Source organism: Diabrotica undecimpunctata, chromosome 8 (genome assembly GCF_040954645.1).
Source record: "Diabrotica undecimpunctata isolate CICGRU chromosome 8, icDiaUnde3, whole genome shotgun sequence".
Lineage (NCBI taxonomy): Eukaryota > Metazoa > Arthropoda > Insecta > Coleoptera > Chrysomelidae > Diabrotica > Diabrotica undecimpunctata.
The window spans coordinates 65,023,550-65,045,333 of NC_092810.1; the positions used below are offsets into that span (position 1 = coordinate 65,023,550).

The 21,784-nt window shown below is 32.1% G+C and overlaps 2 protein-coding genes across 2 annotated transcripts in view; one reads left to right on the forward strand and one right to left on the reverse strand.

Annotated features, from left to right (window-relative positions):
• trc (Serine/threonine-protein kinase tricornered) overlaps positions 1-9,484 on the reverse strand; it is a 427,668-nt gene extending 418,184 nt beyond the window's left edge. The window contains exons 1-2 of the mRNA XM_072540414.1: positions 9,189-9,484; positions 6,227-6,341 (exon numbers count right to left, since the gene is read on the reverse strand). The gene's annotated coding sequence lies outside the window, so the exon portion shown is untranslated. The remainder of the gene's footprint in view (positions 1-6,226; positions 6,342-9,188) is intronic.
• Positions 9,485-10,304: 820 nt separating this feature from the next.
• Taf11 (TATA-box binding protein associated factor 11) overlaps positions 10,305-21,784 on the forward strand; it is a 46,291-nt gene continuing 34,811 nt past the window's right edge. Inside the window, exon 1 of the mRNA XM_072540400.1 lies at positions 10,305-10,816. Within this exon, the coding sequence (XP_072396501.1) occupies positions 10,503-10,816 (314 nt within the window). The 5' untranslated portion in view covers positions 10,305-10,502. The remainder of the gene's footprint in view (positions 10,817-21,784) is intronic.

The following is a 21,784-nucleotide window of genomic DNA, read 5'->3' on the forward strand; positions in this document are numbered from 1 at the left end:
TCAATGACTGGACTATAAGACTCGATGATTCGTGAATAATGATTAAAAAATATTGATTTAGTGTACCAACTTTATGCCTTTACATAATTGTATGCCTTTACATATAACTCTCATAAAATGTGAAGTTGAAAACTGATGATGAATTTACGAGATGTATAATCAATTCTGATTTATCTAATGTAATTTGATCCACTACTGTTATATAAATCTAACCACTAGAGCCATCTATACGAGAAAGGATAAAGCAGAAAATTTAATATTCAGCTTATATCAATTTGGAGTTACAATTTATTTATATAGGTGGATTTTTATATTAGAAAATACAATGTGTATAAATAAAAATAACATCAATGCTTATTCCCTTAAAACTAAAATCTTATCACTATTACTTATCTCTTATTTCTCTCATAATTATGTTGATTATTTCATCAAAATATTATTGTTTTTTTTTCTCAAAAAACTGTTATTTTTTAAAGGTAGGTACATATATTTTTTTATTTATGGTTTTGTCACACTTGTTTGAAAACTTTGAAAACACTGTTCATATTGCCAGAAATGGCTACAGATCTATGGATACAGGTTCCGTTTAATTGGATTCAAATTACAGAAATAACAATTCAAAACTTCATCCAATCATCAATAAGTTAAGGATTTAAGTATGATTTAATAATAATATAAATAAATTCGCAGATAATGACCCAAACCCGGATAAAATGTGGATGGTTGATAAGCGAGGTTAGCAGCCTACTGATCTTAAAAAATAATACTTAACTAGAACCAATGTGAAGCCTACGAACCTGACTAATTGAATCAAATCACTAAATACAAGACAACAATAAATATGACATGCACTGAAGGAGAAACGGATAGATATCTGAGGCCTTACAAAAAACGAAAGAAAATGGGAAATGGTCAGTCAATTCTAGGAGAGCATTTCTTAATTTGCAGTGGAGTAAAAACACGAGATATGGCCAAAGAAGGGGTTGCCACACTCATTCGTCGAAATTTCTTAAATTCAGATAAAAAAATGTCAATATATATCGGAAAGGTTCATCTCAATAAGAATAAAAATGGGAAGACACGATTAAAGCATTATTGAAGCATATATCACAGAAAACTGGAAATCACAACTTCTCTCTTCTCAATCCTGACCCCTCGGAGTGTAGTGGTCATCGTGATGATATGTATTGTTTGTCTCCAAAGATCTCTGTATCTAGTCATTTCTTTTAACTCATGCATAGGTCTTTTGCATGAGTTAAGCTAACCTAACCTAAACTCAGATATCTGGACGATGTACAGGAAGATCTGAGAGAGATTGGAATGAGGGGCTGGAGAAGACAGACACTCGATAGGGAAGGATGGAAGAATGTTTTGAAGCAGGCCAAGGCTCACGAAGGGCTGTAGCGCCAACTGATGATAGATCTTTTGCATATTCCTGTAATTTGATCGATCCTTTCCTTGGATAATAATTCTTTCCATGTTTTCTGTGTCTGCTCTCATAACATGTCCACAGTATTTTAATTGTTGCAGATGGACTTTGCTGACTTTTAGTTCATTTAAAATTGAATTATTTGTCCTGAGGTCGAACCACGGAATTCATAACACTGTTCTCCAACAGAACATTTCAGTGGCATCTATCTTTCTTTTTTCCTCTTATCGTAGGGTCCAAGATTCACATCCATATGTCAGTATTGGGAATATTAAGTAGTTGATCAACCTCATTTTTAGAGTTCGTGAAATTTGAGAGTCCTTCCATATTTTGGTCAACTTTCCTTCGACGGCTTTTGCTAGATCACATCTACGTTTTATTTCTTAATGTAGTGACCCTGTGTTTGTGATCAATGATCCCAGATATAAATATGAGCTTACAACCTAGTCTATCCACTATCATGATCTTTGTCTTTGATATGTTTAAGTAACTGTAGACCAAATATTTGACTTTCGTTGTCAACTAGTCGTATGAGATCAATTAACTCTTCTTGACTATTTGCAAAAAGGGCTGTGTCTTCTGCAAAACGTAGGTGGTTTACTTTTGGGCCATTTATTGAGATGCCCTTTTCCCATCCTTCAAGCGTTTTTCTCATAATATGCTCCCCATATATATTAAATAATTGTGGAGACAGTATATATCCTTGTCTGACACCTTGTTCTGAATGGAATTCGTTTGAGAGTGTGCCAGACAATTTTCTGTATCAGTAACGAACTCAGATTAAATAATATGTTATTCGAGCATAAAGAACAACAGAGTTACACATTCAACAATAACCGGACCAAAGATCGAAAATAATAATTACGCTACAATAAACAGAATAATACGTCAAATATATTTGATGTAAGATTTCGCAACTCGGCGGACGTAGGAAATGATCATAGTCTCCTATTAAGCAAAATTAGAATGAACATAAAACATAACAAACTCAAAACCGTACCACTGATATAAACAATAATTAAAGTAGAAGGACTAATTTTGTAATACACACAATATCAATATCAAAAAAGAATATTAGAAAAGATTTCTGAGTGCGAAGTCATCGAAATCAACAACATTGAAGAAAGCTGGGAATAGCTCATTCACTAACCTAAAGGAAACAACGATAGAAGCTCTCAGGGACAGAAAGGTGACGAACACTAACATATTCAGAAAAATAGCTCCTAACAAACACAACATGCATACAACCACTATAAAAGAATTCGAAACGAAATACACGCCTCACTTCGAAAAATAAAAAGGGGTACTGGGAAATACATATTGAAGAAGGAGAAGTAGTTGAAGCACTAAGAAAATTTAAGAGTAGAACATCGTCTGACAAGGAGTTCATACCAGTTTTTAATCTGATAATAATATATACTTAATACCGCTATTGCAGCTTAGAAGTATAGGACACTCTGCTATTTCTTGGGGCTAACGGTATACAGGGAAGGTAAATGAACCAATGCTGCGCTTCAACTGTCTATTACTAGCCCTGGTTTTACCCAAGGTATTAATTTGATTCAGAGTGAGTAGCCTCTGCCCTGTGGAACACCAGATTTTATAGGAAAATTGTTGGAATTACTTTCATTCACTCTTGTTCGGAATTCTCTTGAATGTGCTGGCCCAAAGATGCATGGACATGAATCAGGATATATACTTATGTTTTGTAGATTTTGAAAAGGCATTTGATAAGGTTCAACATAAAAAACTTGTAGATATATTAAAAAGCAAAAATATTGACAGTTGTGATATAAAAATTATTTCTAGCTATATTGGAATCAAACTGCCAAGATAAGAGTTGACAATCAGAACACCCGAGATAGGGTTGCGTGCTGTCACCACTACTCTTCAATTTCTACAGTGAAGCGGTATTTAAAGAAGCGCTCTCAGATCCAATAGCAGGTATATCTATCAATGGGGAAGTTTTTAGTAACTTGCCTTTTTAAGACAGTATAATAATAATGACGGATAACAACAATGATTTACAGAACATAATGCAACACCTTAATGAATGCTGTCTTGAAGACAGACTAAGGATGAATTTGAAGAAAACTAAATGCATGATCATGACTAAATCAGCACATGCAAACATCTCCAATTTATTGCAGAAGATACTGTAATTGAGAGTGTGGATACCTACAAATACTTAGGAACATGAATAACAGAAATTAGGACACATTGAAATAGCATGTGCATCATTTGTTAAACCTAAAAAGTTTCTTTGTTATTGAGATTTTGGGATATAAGGTTAAGACTACTCCTAAGGATGCTTCAGTGTTACATATCCACTATTCTTCTTTTTGGTTGGAAGCATTGACATTGAAACAAGTGCATCTGAATAAGTTGACCGCCTTTAAATTTTGGTGTTACAGAAGAATCCTACAAGTATCATGGACTCGAAGAATGTCAAATGCAGAAGTTACTAGAAGAATAGGCAATGAAGCTAAAATATTGTTGACTATCAAAAGAAGAAAACTTGAGTACTTAGGACATGTGATGATAGGTCCAAAATACTCATTATTGCAACTTATTATGCAAGGAAAAATTCGAGGAAAGCAACATGTGGGAAGATGAAGAATATCATGACTTAAGAACTTGAGGGAGTGATTACCAACCTTAGGTAGTAGATAGAACTTGAAGATGAAGAACGCCATTTTAAAGACAAAAATTCAAAGTTTTTGAACACAAATTGTAAAAAAGATAGCAGTTTAACTGGAATTTCTGTGCATTTTTAAAAATGAGGTTCAAATGACAAATAGTTGGAGTAAGTGGAAGGGGAATTCTGTATCTCCAGGTCTTGTTGATGGAATATGAACTTTTTATTTGCATGTAATTTTTATGTGCATTACAAATATGCAATTTAATAAATGCATTAATAAATTAACAGTATACCTAATTTATTTAACAATTTTTGAAAATCACTCAAGTTTTAATTATTAATAGGATATATATATATATATATATATATATATATATATATATATATATATATATATATATATATATACATATATATATATATATTGATACGATTAGGGTTTATAGAAAATAATTTATAAGTTATATACTACATAATATTAAGTATTTGATTATTTTAAGAAGTTAAATACTAGAGAATTTTATAAAAATATATTTATGTGAGGGCATTTTTAATAAATTAGCATATAATAATTGTAAAAAGTTGTATTTTAGTAGTTATGATTTTGTAGATATTTTTAAGTGAGCCATGTGCATAGGCAACCAAAAATACTTTCGGAGTAATTTGACAGATAGAAATTAATCATAAGGGAATATAAAGTGGGGTTATATAATATATTGTTTGAAATGTGTATTTTATTAAATTAGAGTGTTAGTTACTAATTTAATTATATATTCTGATCTGAAAAGCCTAAATGTAAACAAAATTATTAATAGAAAAGAATGGAATTCTCTGGATCTCCGGAGATGGCCATGTTTGCGAAATGGTTTGTTCCAGAAAATTCATACAAGTATGAAATAGAACAAATTGGAACATGATCTCTTACGAGATGGTTCTAGAATATCAAAAAGATATAAATACCGTGATTTGGATTCAAGAGGGCAGTTTTTAGTCATGGAAGTTTTTAGTCAGAAGTCAAGCAGTTTATTATGAAAGTTAGTACCTAGACACATTTAGTTAGTGAATAGTGAAGAAAATTGTTCAGAATTTTCAAGAAGTCAGTCAAGCAGTTTAATAAGAAATATGAAAGTTAGTTGGAGTCAGTGAATCAGGTACAAATAGTCAAATTGTTTAATATAGTGAGTTAAATGAAGATTAAAAATTATGCATATATTTAATGCACATTTATAATTATACACAAATAATTATTGAAGATAAAAAAAAAGTATATTGGAAGAAATTAAATTATATTATGATTGGAGATTAGTATAAATCAACTTATAATAATTGCATATTGGTATATTGAAAAGAAGAATAAATATAAATGATGTTTGCTGGTGGTGTATAAATGCTGGTGAAGAAAACTATATCTTAAATTGGTAGAAGCTGATAATTGGAAAAAGTAATTTCACAAAAAAACAAGGATAACTGAAGTACGAAGACATTCAGTGGTGATTAGAATCTATATACTTAGTGGAAAACAGTTCATTTAGGCATTCAGTGAAAGAAAGGTACAAAATTTTGTTAATATAATTTAGTTAGTGTCATAACAATTTCAATTTTGAAGATAGTTTGTTTAAATTTTAGATTGTCTATAGAATTTAATTAGTTTTATAAGAATATCAGTTTAAAGATAGTTTATTTTAAATTTACATTGACTAGGTTAGATATATATGTGTGTTTCATAATAGTTATAATAAAGATAATTTAAAAAAGTACTTACAAGCTAATTCTTTGAGAACCGCGATAAAAACCCTATATATTATAATATTAAAAATACTCATTGCTCATCATTCAAACAAAAAACACATCATAACAATATATATATATATATATATATATATATATATATATATATATATATATATATATATATACATACATATATATATATATATATATATATATATATATATATATATACATACATATATATATATATATATATATATATATATATATATATATATATATATATATATATATATATATATATATATATTAACTGTTATTACTTTTATTGTATTAATATAATAAAATTTTCATGTTTGACCGTTAGAATTATTGTAAATATATATTAATTATATACTACTCGCTAAATCATTAAAAACATTTACCTTCTGAATTTAGCGGGGTAATGGTGGTGGTTGAAGTAGGAGCCAGTGCAAAAAACCTTGGGGCAAAACAAGCCCCATCCAATATTGTAAGGTCTTGTAGTAAACCTTAGAGGCCCTGCAAAAGACACACTTTTTTATTTCTTAAAATAGTTGATCAAAAAATGAAATAGCAATATTGTAAAAATATGTTATGAAAATAACATTGGTACAGCAATACATTATAACTAATACACCATCATCAGATAATATCATCACCACAATCATCATTCTCTTTGCCTTTATTAATATGAGGGGCCTGCTACCCTAATTACATTTCTCCAGTTTCTATCTGGGGCCATACCAATATGGTCCTGCATATTTTACTGTGCTAAGTGTCTCCCCCAAGTCTTATTTGATTTTCCTTTCCTACTCCTCGCAGGAACTTGCATATCAGCAATTCTTTGTATCGGGTGATTAACATCTCAACATTGAACATGCCTGAACCATTGTAACATATTCTCTCTTATTTTCCCATCAATTCATGCCACCCCTAGATTTCCTCTAATATACTCCTTTTGATTTTATCCTTTTTTGTGTCTCCACTCATCCATCTAAGCATTATCATTTCTTCAAAATGCAATTGTTGTTTTGTTCTTTCTTTTTAGCTGCCCAATATTCAGTTTCATACATCATAGCTGGTCTTATGGCAGAATTTTCTGTTTCATCACAATCTTTCTGTCACACAATGCACCACTCCCTTCTTTGCACTTCATTTATCTCATCATAATTCTACTGCACGCTTCTCCATCTATTTTCCCATTAGTCTATCTTTACGATCCCAGGTAATCAAAACTATTCCTTTTCATAATCGTTTCACCATCCAAAGTTATCGTTTTATTTGTAACTCACCTTATTTGTATAATAATCAAATAATATTTGTATACTGTACCAAATACAAAAATAACACTCTACAAAACAATAATACAGCCAGTCCTAACATATGGTTCAGAGACCTGGACCCCAACAAAAAATAATGAAAACATGTTAGGATGTTTAGGATGAATACTAAGGCGAATCTATGGAGCAGTAAATGACAATGAAGACAATACAACTTAGAACTTTATAGAATATACCAAGTACATTGATATCATAAAACATATTAAGATAGGACATCTGAGGTGAAAAGGGCATGTAATGCAGATGGAACAAAATGACCCAGCTAGAAAAACGCTCCTTGATAGACCAATTGGTCAGAGAAGAAGAGGAAGACCCAGAACAAGGTTCCTTGATAACATAGATGAAATCATGAGAAATATGTGAATATGTGCTTGGCGGACAAAGGCGAATGACAGGGACCACTGGAGAGAAATTCTTGAATTCTTGAGGAGGCTATGACCCACGCGGGGTTGTAAAGACAGAAGATCCAGAACGTCCTATGGTAATTCTGCAAGTCAATATTAAGTTTACATGCAGCAAATCTTAAAAATAATTTATCTTGCACTCTCTCTAACTGGTTGTTGTGAGTATGATAGAAAGGAGATGAAATAAATGATACATATTCAAGAAGAGACCTGAGAGAGTATATAATTTTAGATGTGTTTATTGAGAAATGGAAACAATTTATTTTAACAAATTGTAGCACCATCCTTCCCCAAACATCCTCCAACAAGCTCTGAAAAAATGAGCTTTTTATTACACAAGTTTTATAGACAATTGGTAACCTGTTGCTGGAATCTCTCACTTCTATTATCACTAAATCTGTTCATGTCACTTATATGTATAATTCAAGAGGTTTCCTCCTTATTGTTTGTTTTATATTTTAATAGACTTTAGTTTTCCACACATTCTTCTCAAATATATACTTCATTTCCACAGTCATATGCACTTTTATATTTTTCTGTCCTCATTGCCACTAATTTATTTCTATTCCATTTGTCATTGTTATGTTCATTACATTATAATATGTTTCATTACTACATTCATAGTATATTTTGTCAGTATTCTAATTCCCTGGAAGCATATTTTCCATTTATGCCTTTTCAGTCCTATCTTTTTCATTTTATCTAGTTTATATATAATGAGGCCTAGTACTTTTTAGTTCTGAATAATAATAAGCCATCATTTAACTGCATTATTTAAGTATAGTTGAATTTTGATCAGTATGAATTTTTTTATCCTACTGTAATCTGTGGTATTTTTGTCCTTTTTTATTTCTGAATATTTTATCCATGACTATATTGATTATGAGTCAACTATGATCTTTGCTCTGTTTAATTCCTTTGTTTATTTGAAACATATGAGAACTATATTTATTTCATCCAGCTTGTTATTTATTCTGCCTTCTGTTAGTACTGTCGACTCATTTTCTTAATTACACTTACAACTACTAATACAGTTCTTGATAATACAAACATAAGTAGTTCTTCAAATAGATGTTTTGTTTTTCATATCTTCTGAATATCATATTCTTACAGAACACTAAAGCCACAATGTGATTTTAACATCTATAATAGACAAATCCTAATTTTGCTAACAAGTAAAATCCTTTCATACTAATTTTCAGAAATAAAAAAAAATATCCTATAGCATTGGCTAATTGAGCAAACATAAGCTTAAAAATCTTCAATAAAAAATTTAAGGTCATAAGAAAAGAAGAATAGAAATACAATTTTATAAGTAAGTCTTAACAAATATCTAAGGAAGAGAACTAACTGATGAATGTAATGGAAAAAATAATAATGTTATACTAGAAGTAGACAAAGCACATAGCAATAATAGCATCTGGACTGTGAAGTAAGGAAATATGGTACTGGAAGTAGAGATATGATTAACTTAGTGTAGAGCACTGTAGTTAAGATCTTAATAAAAAAGGGATTGGAGCAACTTACAAGTCTAAAAAAAGAAAACTTTAGGGAAGCCCTGCGTGGATTATTGAAAAAAGATAGTGGATGATGAAAGAAGATGTAATTGGACTATTACTTACCGGCTTTAAATACAATCTGGTTTATAACAGCACTATTGCATTGTCTATTTAATCTTATCACAAAAAGATACACAAGAAAGTAGTACACTTTGTTTAGAATGCAAAAAAGCCAAACCGGTACCGTTTTAATCTCACCTCTGAGTAAGCGATACTACAACAATATTGAAAACGAATTGAGCAGCACTTTCAGTTATTTTAAAGAAAATTAAGTTATATCATTATTAAATTATTTTATATTCTAAAAATTTTCAGAATATCGACTGAAAAATGACATTAATATCAACTAACGGAACGGTGTTGCCAGATTATAGTTGTCACTTATGTCACTGTCATTAAACTTTTTTAATTTAATAGTTTGCAATTTAATTAAGATAATTTTTTATATCTGTACTTTGGAAATGTTTTATTTTGAACTTCTTTAATATGTAACATTAGTAACAACAACATGTTTGTTAATAACAAAACAAAAAAAAAAACATGCAACTACTATTTTTTACGGTTTACTATTAGGCAATCAATATTACACATCTACATAGAGATATATAATATGTATAATATATTATATTAATTAATTAATAATACATTATTATTATTGTATACACATCGTTGTTATATACATATACATTATTCACCTTAATCTTCTAAATGAATCAGCAAGATAGGTAGCGTTTGACATGATTATTTATACTTTTTGTACTTTAAAATTACAATTTCAAAAGTTTTTGATTTTTTGTGAAAAAGTTATGTTTTTCTCTAAATATCCGAAATAAAATTATTTGTATATATTATACTTTTCTTTGCCTAATTTAACTGAAATACCTATATGTTTTATAAAAGATTTAAAATATTTAATTCCTACATAGCTATTCCTATATAGCTAGTTAGGGTCTTTTTTAGACTGTAAAGTTTTATTGCAACCATTAATCATAGGTCCAATTACAGACGAAAGCCCTAAATTAAAAATTTACGAGACGAAATATCTATTTTCATTTTCCTCAATGTACTTTTTGTACCAGTAGACATTTTGAAAATCACTTAATTTGATGGACTGCTGTTCCGGGATGTCATTGACTGGATAGAAAGAAGAAAACCATTGGTACAACGAACTTGTCAAAGAGTTGACACTGACACCTGCAGTGACAGACTTAACCTGTAAATTTATTTATCTTTTACTAAATAAACAATCAGTAAAGTTTAAGCAACAAAATCAAGAATTTGTCGATTTTTGTAGTTAACTTTTTTTGAGAAATAATAAAAATATATTGAACATAATTTTTAGGAAATATTCAAAAATTAGTTAACCCAAATCTCAAAATGAACAATATGCTTATAAAAAACGAATCTATTGAAGATCACTTTGATATGAATGGTACAAATTCTGACGAGGATGTCATGGAAGAAGATGATTCTCGAGACATAGGTTTAGCTCTAGAAGAAAATTTAAAGGACGACAGCTTTGGCTTAACTGGCGAATCTAATGTAGAAATCAAGCAAGAGGACATTCTTGATTTGGACACAGATATTATATTACCCCAAATATCACAGAGTCAAATTCTAAATTCTCCTAAACCAAAAAAGGAAATCAAATCTAAAAAGGAACTTGAAGAGGAAGAACGTGAAAAAATGCAGTATGTATATATTTGTTTAGTTATAGCACTTTTTCCATGCTTAGCTTAAAACTAAAAGAATATTACAGAATATCATTAAAAACAATAATCATTCCCCGCTCCACAGGATACATAAAAATACAATACAATTTTTAAATGCTGGTGTTCATAGATAAGAGTATGAGACACTTTTAAACTTTTATTAGTATTAGATGACAGTATTGTTTATTGCCATAAAAGTTATTCTTTGTTGATGTATTATGTGCTACTAATGGGGATAGTACATGCATAAAAGGACATCGAGGTTATCTACAAACTCAAAGTAAACATATATGTATGTTCTCTTATATACAGTATATATACAGATTCGGCAAATTTTCAACTACCGTATACGTTATTCAGTATGTGGAACAAAGATAACACTTAATTGTTTGAATAGAAGTGAGAGGAAGTCACCATCTCGATTGAGTAGGTATGACTTTTAAACAGTGTTGCTATTATTTCTGTTACATCTTTCCTTCTAAAATTTTAGTCCGATACATGAGTCTAAAATAATATTTAAATCCACTACAGTTCATTGTAGAATAAAAATTAATATTGTCCCAAAAAAATTCAAATAAAGTAGCCACGTAATTGTTATTTTCTAATCGATTTTATTAATTACTTTATTAGTTAACAAAGAACAGTGATTTAAGTAATTTATGTGTGGCAACAAAGCATTATTCCCCTGAAAAGTTTAAAATTTTAAGCAACGCCTTCTTTTACAGTGCGAAGCGGCATAAAAATACACCGATGACCGACACGACGTAATTATCGGACATTGATGGGGTGCAGTTCTTTGCATAAAATTATTTCGTCGCCAACTTTCCGTCGGTAAATCTTTAAGAAAAACTCAAACACTTATAGGTATTCGAGTTTTAAATGTAATTTTTGTAGATTTTTAGCTGTGGTAGCTAGGAAATAAAACAATAATTAACTTAACAAACATTAACTAAATATAAATATTATTTTTATAAGAAAAAAACCAATCAAAAAAATTATTCTAAATAATTAAAATTAAAGGCATTTTTAAAAAATCTCTAACCAATTAAATGTTCAAACAAACCACCATTTTAAGCTAAACAAAATCCGAATCTATCAATTAAAGCAAGTCTCATTGCATTTAGCTGATTTGGTTGTACTCGACTACAAAGTTTAACAATTTTTTTTTACAATTCTGCTAAATTGGTGGCTCGTTCGAATTCATGCCGATATAATTTTGATTTTAGCATTCCTAAGAAATAAAATACCAAAGGTGCTAAATCTGGTGATCTAGGGGGCCATTTTATTGTTCCTCGTGTAGAAATTATTCGTCCAGGAAATGTTTGTTCCAAATAATCTGTAACTTCGATTGCATTATGTGCTGGGCAACCATCCTGTTGAAACCAAACATCACCGAAGTTGACCGCAAGGTTTCGAACTGCTGGAATAATCTGATTGCGTAATAAATCTAGATACTTTCGTCCATTCAGATTTCCCGTAATAAAAAATGGACCAATTATATTATCGTTATAAATGCCAGTCCACACATTTAATTTCTTTGGGAATTGTGTTTTCACAGCAATACTCAAATGTTTCTTTTCCCTAGACCAATAGCGGACGACAGATGGATTATGACGTTTATGGATTGTGAATGAAGATTCATCGGAAAACATTTTTTAAAAAGTTATTGTTTTTAAAAAGCAGCAATAAATAACTGTATTATTTCTACAATAGAATGGTTCCCATAATACCATTTCACCATTTGAATCTTTTCTTTTTGAAAATACAGTAGAACCTCGATAGGTCAAACCTCAATAACTTAAAAACCTCTATAACTTCAAAAAATTATATGTTCCCTTCCCATCGGAGCCAAAAACCTATACAACTTAAAATACACAATCTCGATAACTTAAATAAATAATATCAATATTGGCCCTCAGTAACTTAAAGAAATGTTTTCACAATCTCTATAACATAAAATTGTTTACCACTGACAGCTGAACAGCTTACTGTATCATAAGTTTTGATCACTGTTCTAGAAACATCGATTTAGGTACTGTGTGATACCTTGCTTAAAATGAGTTCAAAAAAAAAATTAACAACGCTAACATATGCTGATAAATTAAAAGCTATAGAAGCAGTGAAAAATTGATTCAAAAGAAAAGAAGTTGCGGCTCTGTTTGGAATACACGAGAGTACATTATCAATCATCATAAAAAAAGAAACCGAACTATTGAAAAAACAAGAATCAGGAGACAAAAATTGCCGAATTCCCTAATTTGGAACAGTGTTTGTTTACGTGGTTAAAACAGTATCGAAACAAAAACATCAGTATCAGTGGACCCATACTGAAAGAAAAGGCTGTAGAGTTCGCTAATTCACTAAAAATCGATAATTTTAAAGCCAGCAATGGCTGGTTAGAGAATTTCAATAAACGAATGATTTAGCCTTAAAAAAATGTGCGGCGAAAGTACGAGCGTAAGCAAATCAGTCGACCAAGAATGGAAATCTCAATGGAAATTGCATAATTTAGTGAATAATTATGATCCCAATGATGTTTTTAATGCTGATGAAACTGGTCTGTTTTTTAAATGTCTTCCTGAAAAAACATTAACATTCAAAAATAAAAAATGTCATGGAGAAAAACCATCGAGTTAGAATCTATAGAGAGGGCATCACGTGACTAAAAACGACCTCACTTCGGCCATATTGTGTTGCCACTTTTGACAGATCGTATATGTTTATTTACGTTGGTTGTTTTTCGAATATTTTTAGTTTTATAATACTTTTATAGAAACTGTAATAGTATATTGTGATAGTGCATAATAATGGTTTCTTGTTCTCAACGTAGTTGCAGTAGCAGAAGCGGTATTAATAAAAAATCTTCAGGAATATCGTTCCACAGGTTAGTATACAAACATGTAAACAAAGGAATGGCCCGTACTTCAGAGAATAAATTAATAGATTTGACTGTATTAATTTATCTTTATGTATAATATATCGTGTTTTTAGTGTTTACCGAGGGATAAATAAATCATAGTTTATTAAAAATGTATTGCACTTTTTTAGATTATGATTAAATCTTCTGAATAACTAGTCATATTTTTATAGTAGTTTTAATATTATTGAGTCCGGCCATGATCCCACCGCCATATCGGTTTCACAGTTAGCCACGCCTACCTACGCCGTTTTTAGTACATACGTTAATATGCTCATAGCTTCTCCATAGATTCTAACTCGATGAGAAAAACACAGCAAGGAACGACTTACGATTCTGCTTTGTGCAAATTCTACGGTCACAGAAAACCTCAAACCTTTAATTATATAGGTAAGTCAAAAAAACCTCGGTGTTTTGCAGGTTTAAAATCACTACCCATGGATTATGAAGCCAATAAAAAAGCATGGATGACAGCAGAACTTTTTAAAAAATGGCTGATTAATATAGATTAGCAAAGGGCAACTTGAAATAGAAAAATTGTTCTGTTCATCGACAACTGAACAGCACACGGGGACATACCACCATTAAAGGCAATCAAAGTACAATTTCTTCCACCAAACACAACATCACAACTTCAACCTTTGGATCAGGGTATCATTAAAAATTTTTAAAACATTATACAGAAAAGAAGTTGCTAGAAGAATGATAGCTGATATGGAGCAAAATACGATTTCTTCTATCAATGTTCTTCAAGTAATGAGGATGGTGGACAAAACATGGCAAAACGTAACACTCCTCACAGTGAAAAACTGCTTTAGAACCTGTGGTTTTTCTTCAGAACCTCAAGAAATCATTTTGAAGAGGAAGATAATAATGATCCTGAATAATGGAATAACATGTACTGTATTTAAAGTTATAAAGACGATGAATTTAATGACGACCCACAAACTTCATCTAAGAGCATATCAATCAACGAAGCAAGAGTGCTATAACGACTGTACGATCATTTATAGAGCAGTGTAGAAACATAAAAGATAACGTATTTTCTTCTCTATGTTATTGAAAATCAAATCGATTTAGAATATATGAATTGTTTAAAACAAAAGAAAATCACAGACTTTTTTTAGTAGACTATACCTTTAATTATTGCTTTAACTTTTTGCAACGAATATAATAAATTAATGTAGTGTATAATAAATGCCTATATTTTAATGAACTTCTGGCCTATATTAATCCATCACAATATAGACCCTTGATAACTTAAAACCTCTATAACTTAAAATATTTGGTTTTTCCCTTGGAATTTAACTTATCGAGGTTCTACCGTATACGCTTGGCATGTTAATTATTTGTTTTCAACCTTTTACCACGACAGCTAAAAATCAAATAAATAGACCTTACCTTATTGACCTTAAACCTGCTGTACAGATAAGGACCGCCTATTCTTTTGAGGGGAAGTGGTAGAGAGGGCAAATGGTTTATACTATTTTTCTGTCTACTGAAGTGCGTTATTTATTTAGCTCACGCTGTTGTCGCATCTCAATTTCTTAATTCAGTATTCTTTGTTAATTAATGAAGTAATGATATAATCGTTTAAAAAATAATACTTACATGATTACTTCATGTAAGGTTTGTTGGGGCAATATTAATTTTCATTCTACAATGAACTGTAGTGGATTTAAACATTATGTTACACTCATGTATCCGACTAATGTTTTAGAAGGAGTTATGTTACCGAAATTTCGCAACACAGTTTAAAAATTAGACTCGCTACTCCAAGTGCGTGGATTGTGTCTCACTCCTATTCAAACAATTAAGTGTTATCTTTGTTCCACATACTGAATAACGTATACGGTAGTTGAAAATTTGCCGAATCGGTATATATATATATATATATATATATATATATATATATATATAATGGTAAAAGGTATCGGAATAGCTCGCAACAAAGGAAAAATACTACCAATTTGTGGCAATAATGTTAGAAGACTCTGAGGTTTCCAGAGCAACAACTAACATCCACAGAAAAAGGTTAATGCAAGTTGATGGTAAAATAAAGGTAAAAAGTATTGGCATAGCTCGCAACAAAGGATAAAAATATAATAAAATATGTGTATAAGATGGAAGGCAACCATATATACGTATTTCTAACTATTGGTATATCTTAAACACATATTTTATTCTTTTTTTTTTCCTGTGTTGCGAGCTATGCCGATACCTTTTACTTTTATTTTACTATCAACTCGCATTAACCTTCTTCTTATTGTTTGAAACGTTCTAAACATTTGGCATTCCTATCCTCAGGTAGCTTAGCTTCCTCTGTGGATGTGTTAGTTATTGCTCTGGAAACCTCAGAGTCTTCTAACATTATTGCCTCAAATTGGTCGCATTGCTCCTGTAGTGATCCTTTCCCAAGTTAATATGCTCCTTTTCTAACTTGGCTGCACGGTGCTGAAGACGACCAATAGTCAGAAATACATATATACGGTTGCCTTCCATCTTATACACATATTTTATTCTATTTTTTTCCTTTGTGGCGAGCTATGCTGATACCTTTTACCTTTATTTTACTATCAACTCGCATTAACCTTGTTCTTATTATATATATATATATATATATATATATATATATATATATATATAATATATATATATATATATATATATATATATATATATATAAACATTTATATATATATATATATATATATATATATACATATACATATACATATACAGTAGACTCCCTCTACAACGAGAACTGAAATGACAGACTAATTACCTCGTTATAAGCCGATCTCGTTATATCAGACAATAATAATACTGTGCATAGATATGAATCTGTAATTTTCTAAACCATTAACTTCCTATAGTGAAGCCATTCGGAGCAATATAAGATGCTAATAAATATTGTTTGAATGGCGTTTTTGAAAAAAAGTTATTTACTTTTATTGTCAATGAAATATATTAAAACATAAAAGAGTTGTTTACTTTTATTATCAATGATATACGTTAAAACAAAAAATCTGTACTTATATTTGTTTCCAACTACAGAATGTATAAAGAGTATTTTCAAGGATAACATAAACTATTGCTTCTGCAATTTTAAGAACTCTGTCATTTTTAACTGCTTTAAATGGTCCAGTATCATTCTATCATATTTTCTAAAGATGTGAAACAGTTGTATTTATTCATTGTAAAGAAGTTTATTGCGGGCTGCAGTTAAGTTTATTGAGGGGCTGTTTGAAAAGGTATTTATTTGTAGCCACGACCCGACCAAAAACGTAAAAAACACGTTTTTGAATCTTATTTTCTCTCGTTATAACCAAATTTGCCTCGCTATAGACGGTTATAGTTCAATAGAAATTTCACGGGACATCTAATGTATCTCTTTATAAGCGAAACCTCGTAATAACCGTGTTCGTTATAGAGGGAGTATACTGTATATATATATATATATATATATATATATATATATATATATATATATATATATATATATATATATATATATATATATATATCTTTTGCCAACCGTAATGTTCTTTTAACTTCAAAGTAATCTGAGAAACTATTCTGTATTGCTAAACACATAGAACACTAAATTGACAAAGCTTCTGATAAACTAAATTTTATGTAAAATGTTTATTTTACTACAAATCATGTATTATAAGATCCTAACTGCTGACACAAAACATTTAAAGATACTTAAAAAAAATAAACAAACCATTTCAAATACAGTGGAACCTTGATTATCTGTCTCGTCTTTCTATTAACTATCACCTCTGTTAACCGTCAGGGTCCATACATAAGTTATATTGACTATGTACATAAGTAAAAATTTAGTCATCAATTCATTTTGTTTGAGCATTCCGATAAGCCAAACGAAATTTGTTGAAATTTACATGTGCAGTTATGCCACCACCGCATTTTTTAATATAAATAATATTTGTTCTTATTCAGAGCTCTGGATTAAATTTCAATTTAAATACAGTCAGAAAAATGAAAGATTACCCATAAACGATCATATCAATCCCTTATTTTGTATTTGCTGTCTTTTTCTATAACAAACATTTCTTATTAATAGAAAAAGACAGCAAATACAAAATAAGTGATTGATATGATCCTTGTAAGACAATGAAAAAAGCCACAAATGAATCACTCGACACGGCTCTGTATTTGTGGTTCGTTCAAAGAAGAAGCGAAGGTGTTCTTTGTCTGGACTAATTGTTGCCGAAAAAGCGTTGTTTTACAACATGAAAGTGATCCTTTTAAACTATTTTTATAAGTCTAATTTATTAACTTTATTTGTTATAAAATGTTCTAACACCTAGTTTATTAGAGTCTTTATTTAATTTATATTAAGTCTCACAATAATTTATTTACACTATTTACACGATTCTAATTTATATACTACATTTCCGCGTTACAATTTAAACTCGATACAACTATTCAGACTAACTTGTTTTTAAATGAAAATGTCGTATATATATATATATATATATATATATATATATATATATATATATATATATATATATATATATACATATATAAAATAGCCGTTATTCTGGAGTCCCCTCGAATTCGGACGGTGACCTGTGCTGACCTTTCTCGAATAGGATGGAACGCCAGAAAGGTTTTTTAGCGAATAGGAGAAGCTACTAGAAAATACTTGTTAGAATAATAAAATGTTTACAGGTTAAATATGAGTCATATTTATCATAACATTGCCTCCCTCTTAAAAGATGGTTCCTCCTGGAACCTTGTCGGGACTGGAACTGGAACGGTATACTGGTATCAGCAACTGGACCCTCTTTTACAACTTCCAGTTGTATAAAAATGACAAGGGACGGTTTTCTCTCCGCACTAGTAACTATGCGGATTGCAACAGACTAACACCTGGACTTCGGTGTCTTTAAAGATCTCTTCCATCATACTTCGGATAACCCTCCAATCTAATTGTCGGCACTCTAACTTTGACATGGCTAACTTTTGCACGTCGGACTTTAGTACATGCTCTCTTAATTAAAGTAAGGTTTCCCATACATCTCGGTAGGTAGATTGGTCACGGGCAGTGTCTTTTGTTACCAGGTAGAAAAGGTAACATGATCCATCTTGGAGTTTCAAGGCTTTCAAGGTTTTTCAAGGCCGAGATGGTAAGGGCCAGTGAGTAGTCATCGGGAAGCGCGAGTAGATCTTGCTTTTATTGAGTGGTAACACCATGTCTTCCTTTACCGGTACCTCCATAGGCCCCCATGAATTCCTCAAACGTGAGGTCAGACACATCTTGGACTTTGTTTACTTTCACTTCTTCATTTACGTCGTGGTCACCTTCGAAAGACACCAGCCGGTTATGGTGTACTATCATCGGCTTTCCCCTCGGAATCTTGCTTATTTGGTAGATGACATCATTGATCTTCTCCATAATGAGGTATGGACCTTCCCAAAACTGCTGCAACTTTTTCGCCTCTTGGGATTATAGAGCCAGACTTTGCCGTTCTTCTTAAAGCACCCCTTTTCGGCTTGCATATCGTACCGTTTCTTCATTCGGTCGCTAGCGATCAGAAGATGGGGCCAACTCGTGTACATCGTCCATTCTTCTTCGTTATTCGATCACATAATCTTCACCTGCTACACCTTCTTCAGGTCGACACCCAAACTCTAGATCACAAGGTAGTCGCATCTCGCGTCCGAATAGGACTCTGGCTGGTGTCTGGCCTGTTGATTCGTTAACAGCAGATCTGTAGGCCATTGTGAAGAACGGAAGATATTGGTCCCGCTGTCTTGCTGATGATCGGACACCATCTTTGTCAAATACTTGCCAACTGTCCTATTCATCCGTTCTACCATACCATGCGATTGCGGATGATATGCTGTAGTTCTTGTTTTCTTCATGCCTAGTCTATCACATATTCCTTGGAATAGATCGCTTTCGAAGTTCCTTCCTTGGTCACTATGGATCTCCAAAGGCACTCCAAATGGGCTGATATATTCTTTGAACAATTTATCTGCAATGGTGGCGGCCTTCTGGTCTGGAAGTGCGTAAGTCTCGACCCACTTAGTGAAGTAATCCATTACTACCAACATGTACTTGCCTCCATTTTCACTTTCTGGAAATGGCTCAGCAATGTCCAAAGCTATTCTTTTAAACCGGAATTCAACATTATATTGTCTCATAGGAGCTCTCCTTTTTCGGTAAGGCCCGTTACTCGTAGCACAAATAGTACATTTCTCACACCAGTCTTTTACGTCGTCGGAACAGTTCATCTAATAAAACCGTTCCTGAATTCGCTGAAGGGTTTTCTTTACACCGAAATGCCCTCCTGATGGACTGCCGTGTAACTGACAAAGCACTTCGGCTATTCTGCTCTTTGGGATCACCAACTGTATTCTCTTCTCTGAACCGTCATTTTCCAGTACTCGTTTGAGCAAGCTATCTTCCATGATAAATGAGTCCCACTGAGCATAGGTTTGATATTTCTTGCCAAGGTGGTCGACGATTTTCCTCTTTCGGTTTTAGAATTTTCTGTACAACCGGATCTCTCTCTTGTTCCTTCGTTATCTTAGTAGGCGTCCAGTCGTCGTTGACCATCGTTGTTCTTAGCACTGCTGCTTCCTTGGATTCCGTTTTGTTGCAGTGGAAACACTATGCTGGACATGGGAAAGAGAATCAGCGTTTCTGTGGCTAACTCCGGCCCGGTGCTCAATCTTGAAATCGTATTCTTGGAGTCGTTCGATCCATCTGGATATCTGATCCTCTGGATTCTTAAACTGCATCAACCACTTAAGGGCGGCATGGTCGGTTCGGATTAAAAACTTCCTTCCATAGAGGTATTGATAGAAGTGCTCTACTGATTTCACTACTGCTAGAAGTTCTCTTCTCGTGACGCAATAATTCCGCTCAGGTTTTGAAAGAACTTTACTAAAATATCCAAAGATTCGTTCCTGTCCTTGAATCTACTCCTCCAATTCCCACATTACTTGCATCTGTATCTAAGATGAACTCTCCTCCTGGCAGTGGATACCCTAAAATTAGTGTTGTGATTAAATGCTTTTCAAGGTCTCAAAGGCATTTTGGTAGTCTGTATCCCAGCGATAATCTCTTGCTTCCTCGTAACTAACGCGTAAGTCGCGTTAATGGCTTAGCGATATCTGCAAACTTCTTAACAAACCTCCGGTAGTAAGTACATAATCCAAGAAAACTTCTCACTTGATGTTTGTCGGTTGGTTCTGGCCATTCCTTAATGGAATCGATTTTTCCTTTATCCAGGGCCACTCCGTCTTTACTGACTATATGACCCACATAATTGACTTTTCCTTGAAATAGCTGGCACTTCTTGGGGTTTAACATCAATTGGGCAGCTTTAAGTCGATTAAAAACGTTTTCTAAATTGTTCAGATGATCTTCAAATGTCTCACCCAAGACGATTATAGATAAACCAGGCATGTTTTCCAAGATAACCCTCTCAACACATTTTCGATAAGCCTCTCAAATGTTGCAGGAGCATTACAGAGTCCAAATGGCATAACGTTGAATTGCCACAATCCAGATCCTGTGGTGAAGGCTGTCTTGTCTTTATCTACTGGGTCCATTACTGCCAGTATCCAGACTTCAAATCCAAAGTAGAAAACAATTTACTTCCAGCCAATGTGTCCAATGTGTCGTCGATCCGAGGCAGAGGATAACTATCTTTCTTGGTAACGTTGTTTAGCAAACGGTAATCCACACAGAACCTCGTCGTTCCGTCTTTCTTCTTAACCAGGACCACCGGAGAGACCCATGGGCTCGTAGAAGGTTCTATCACCCCACCTTTCTTCATTTCCTGAACAATCGTTTCAGCTTCCTCTCTTTTTGCCTGTGGTAATCGTCTAGCAGTTTGACGAATTGGCTTAGCATTACCAGTATCAATTTTATACTTAACAACGGTAGTTCTTCCCGTCTTTCCTCCTTTCGGTACGAAAATATCACGATACTGCCGAAGAAATTCCCTTAATTTCCTTTTCTCCGTCCGATTTAGAGACTG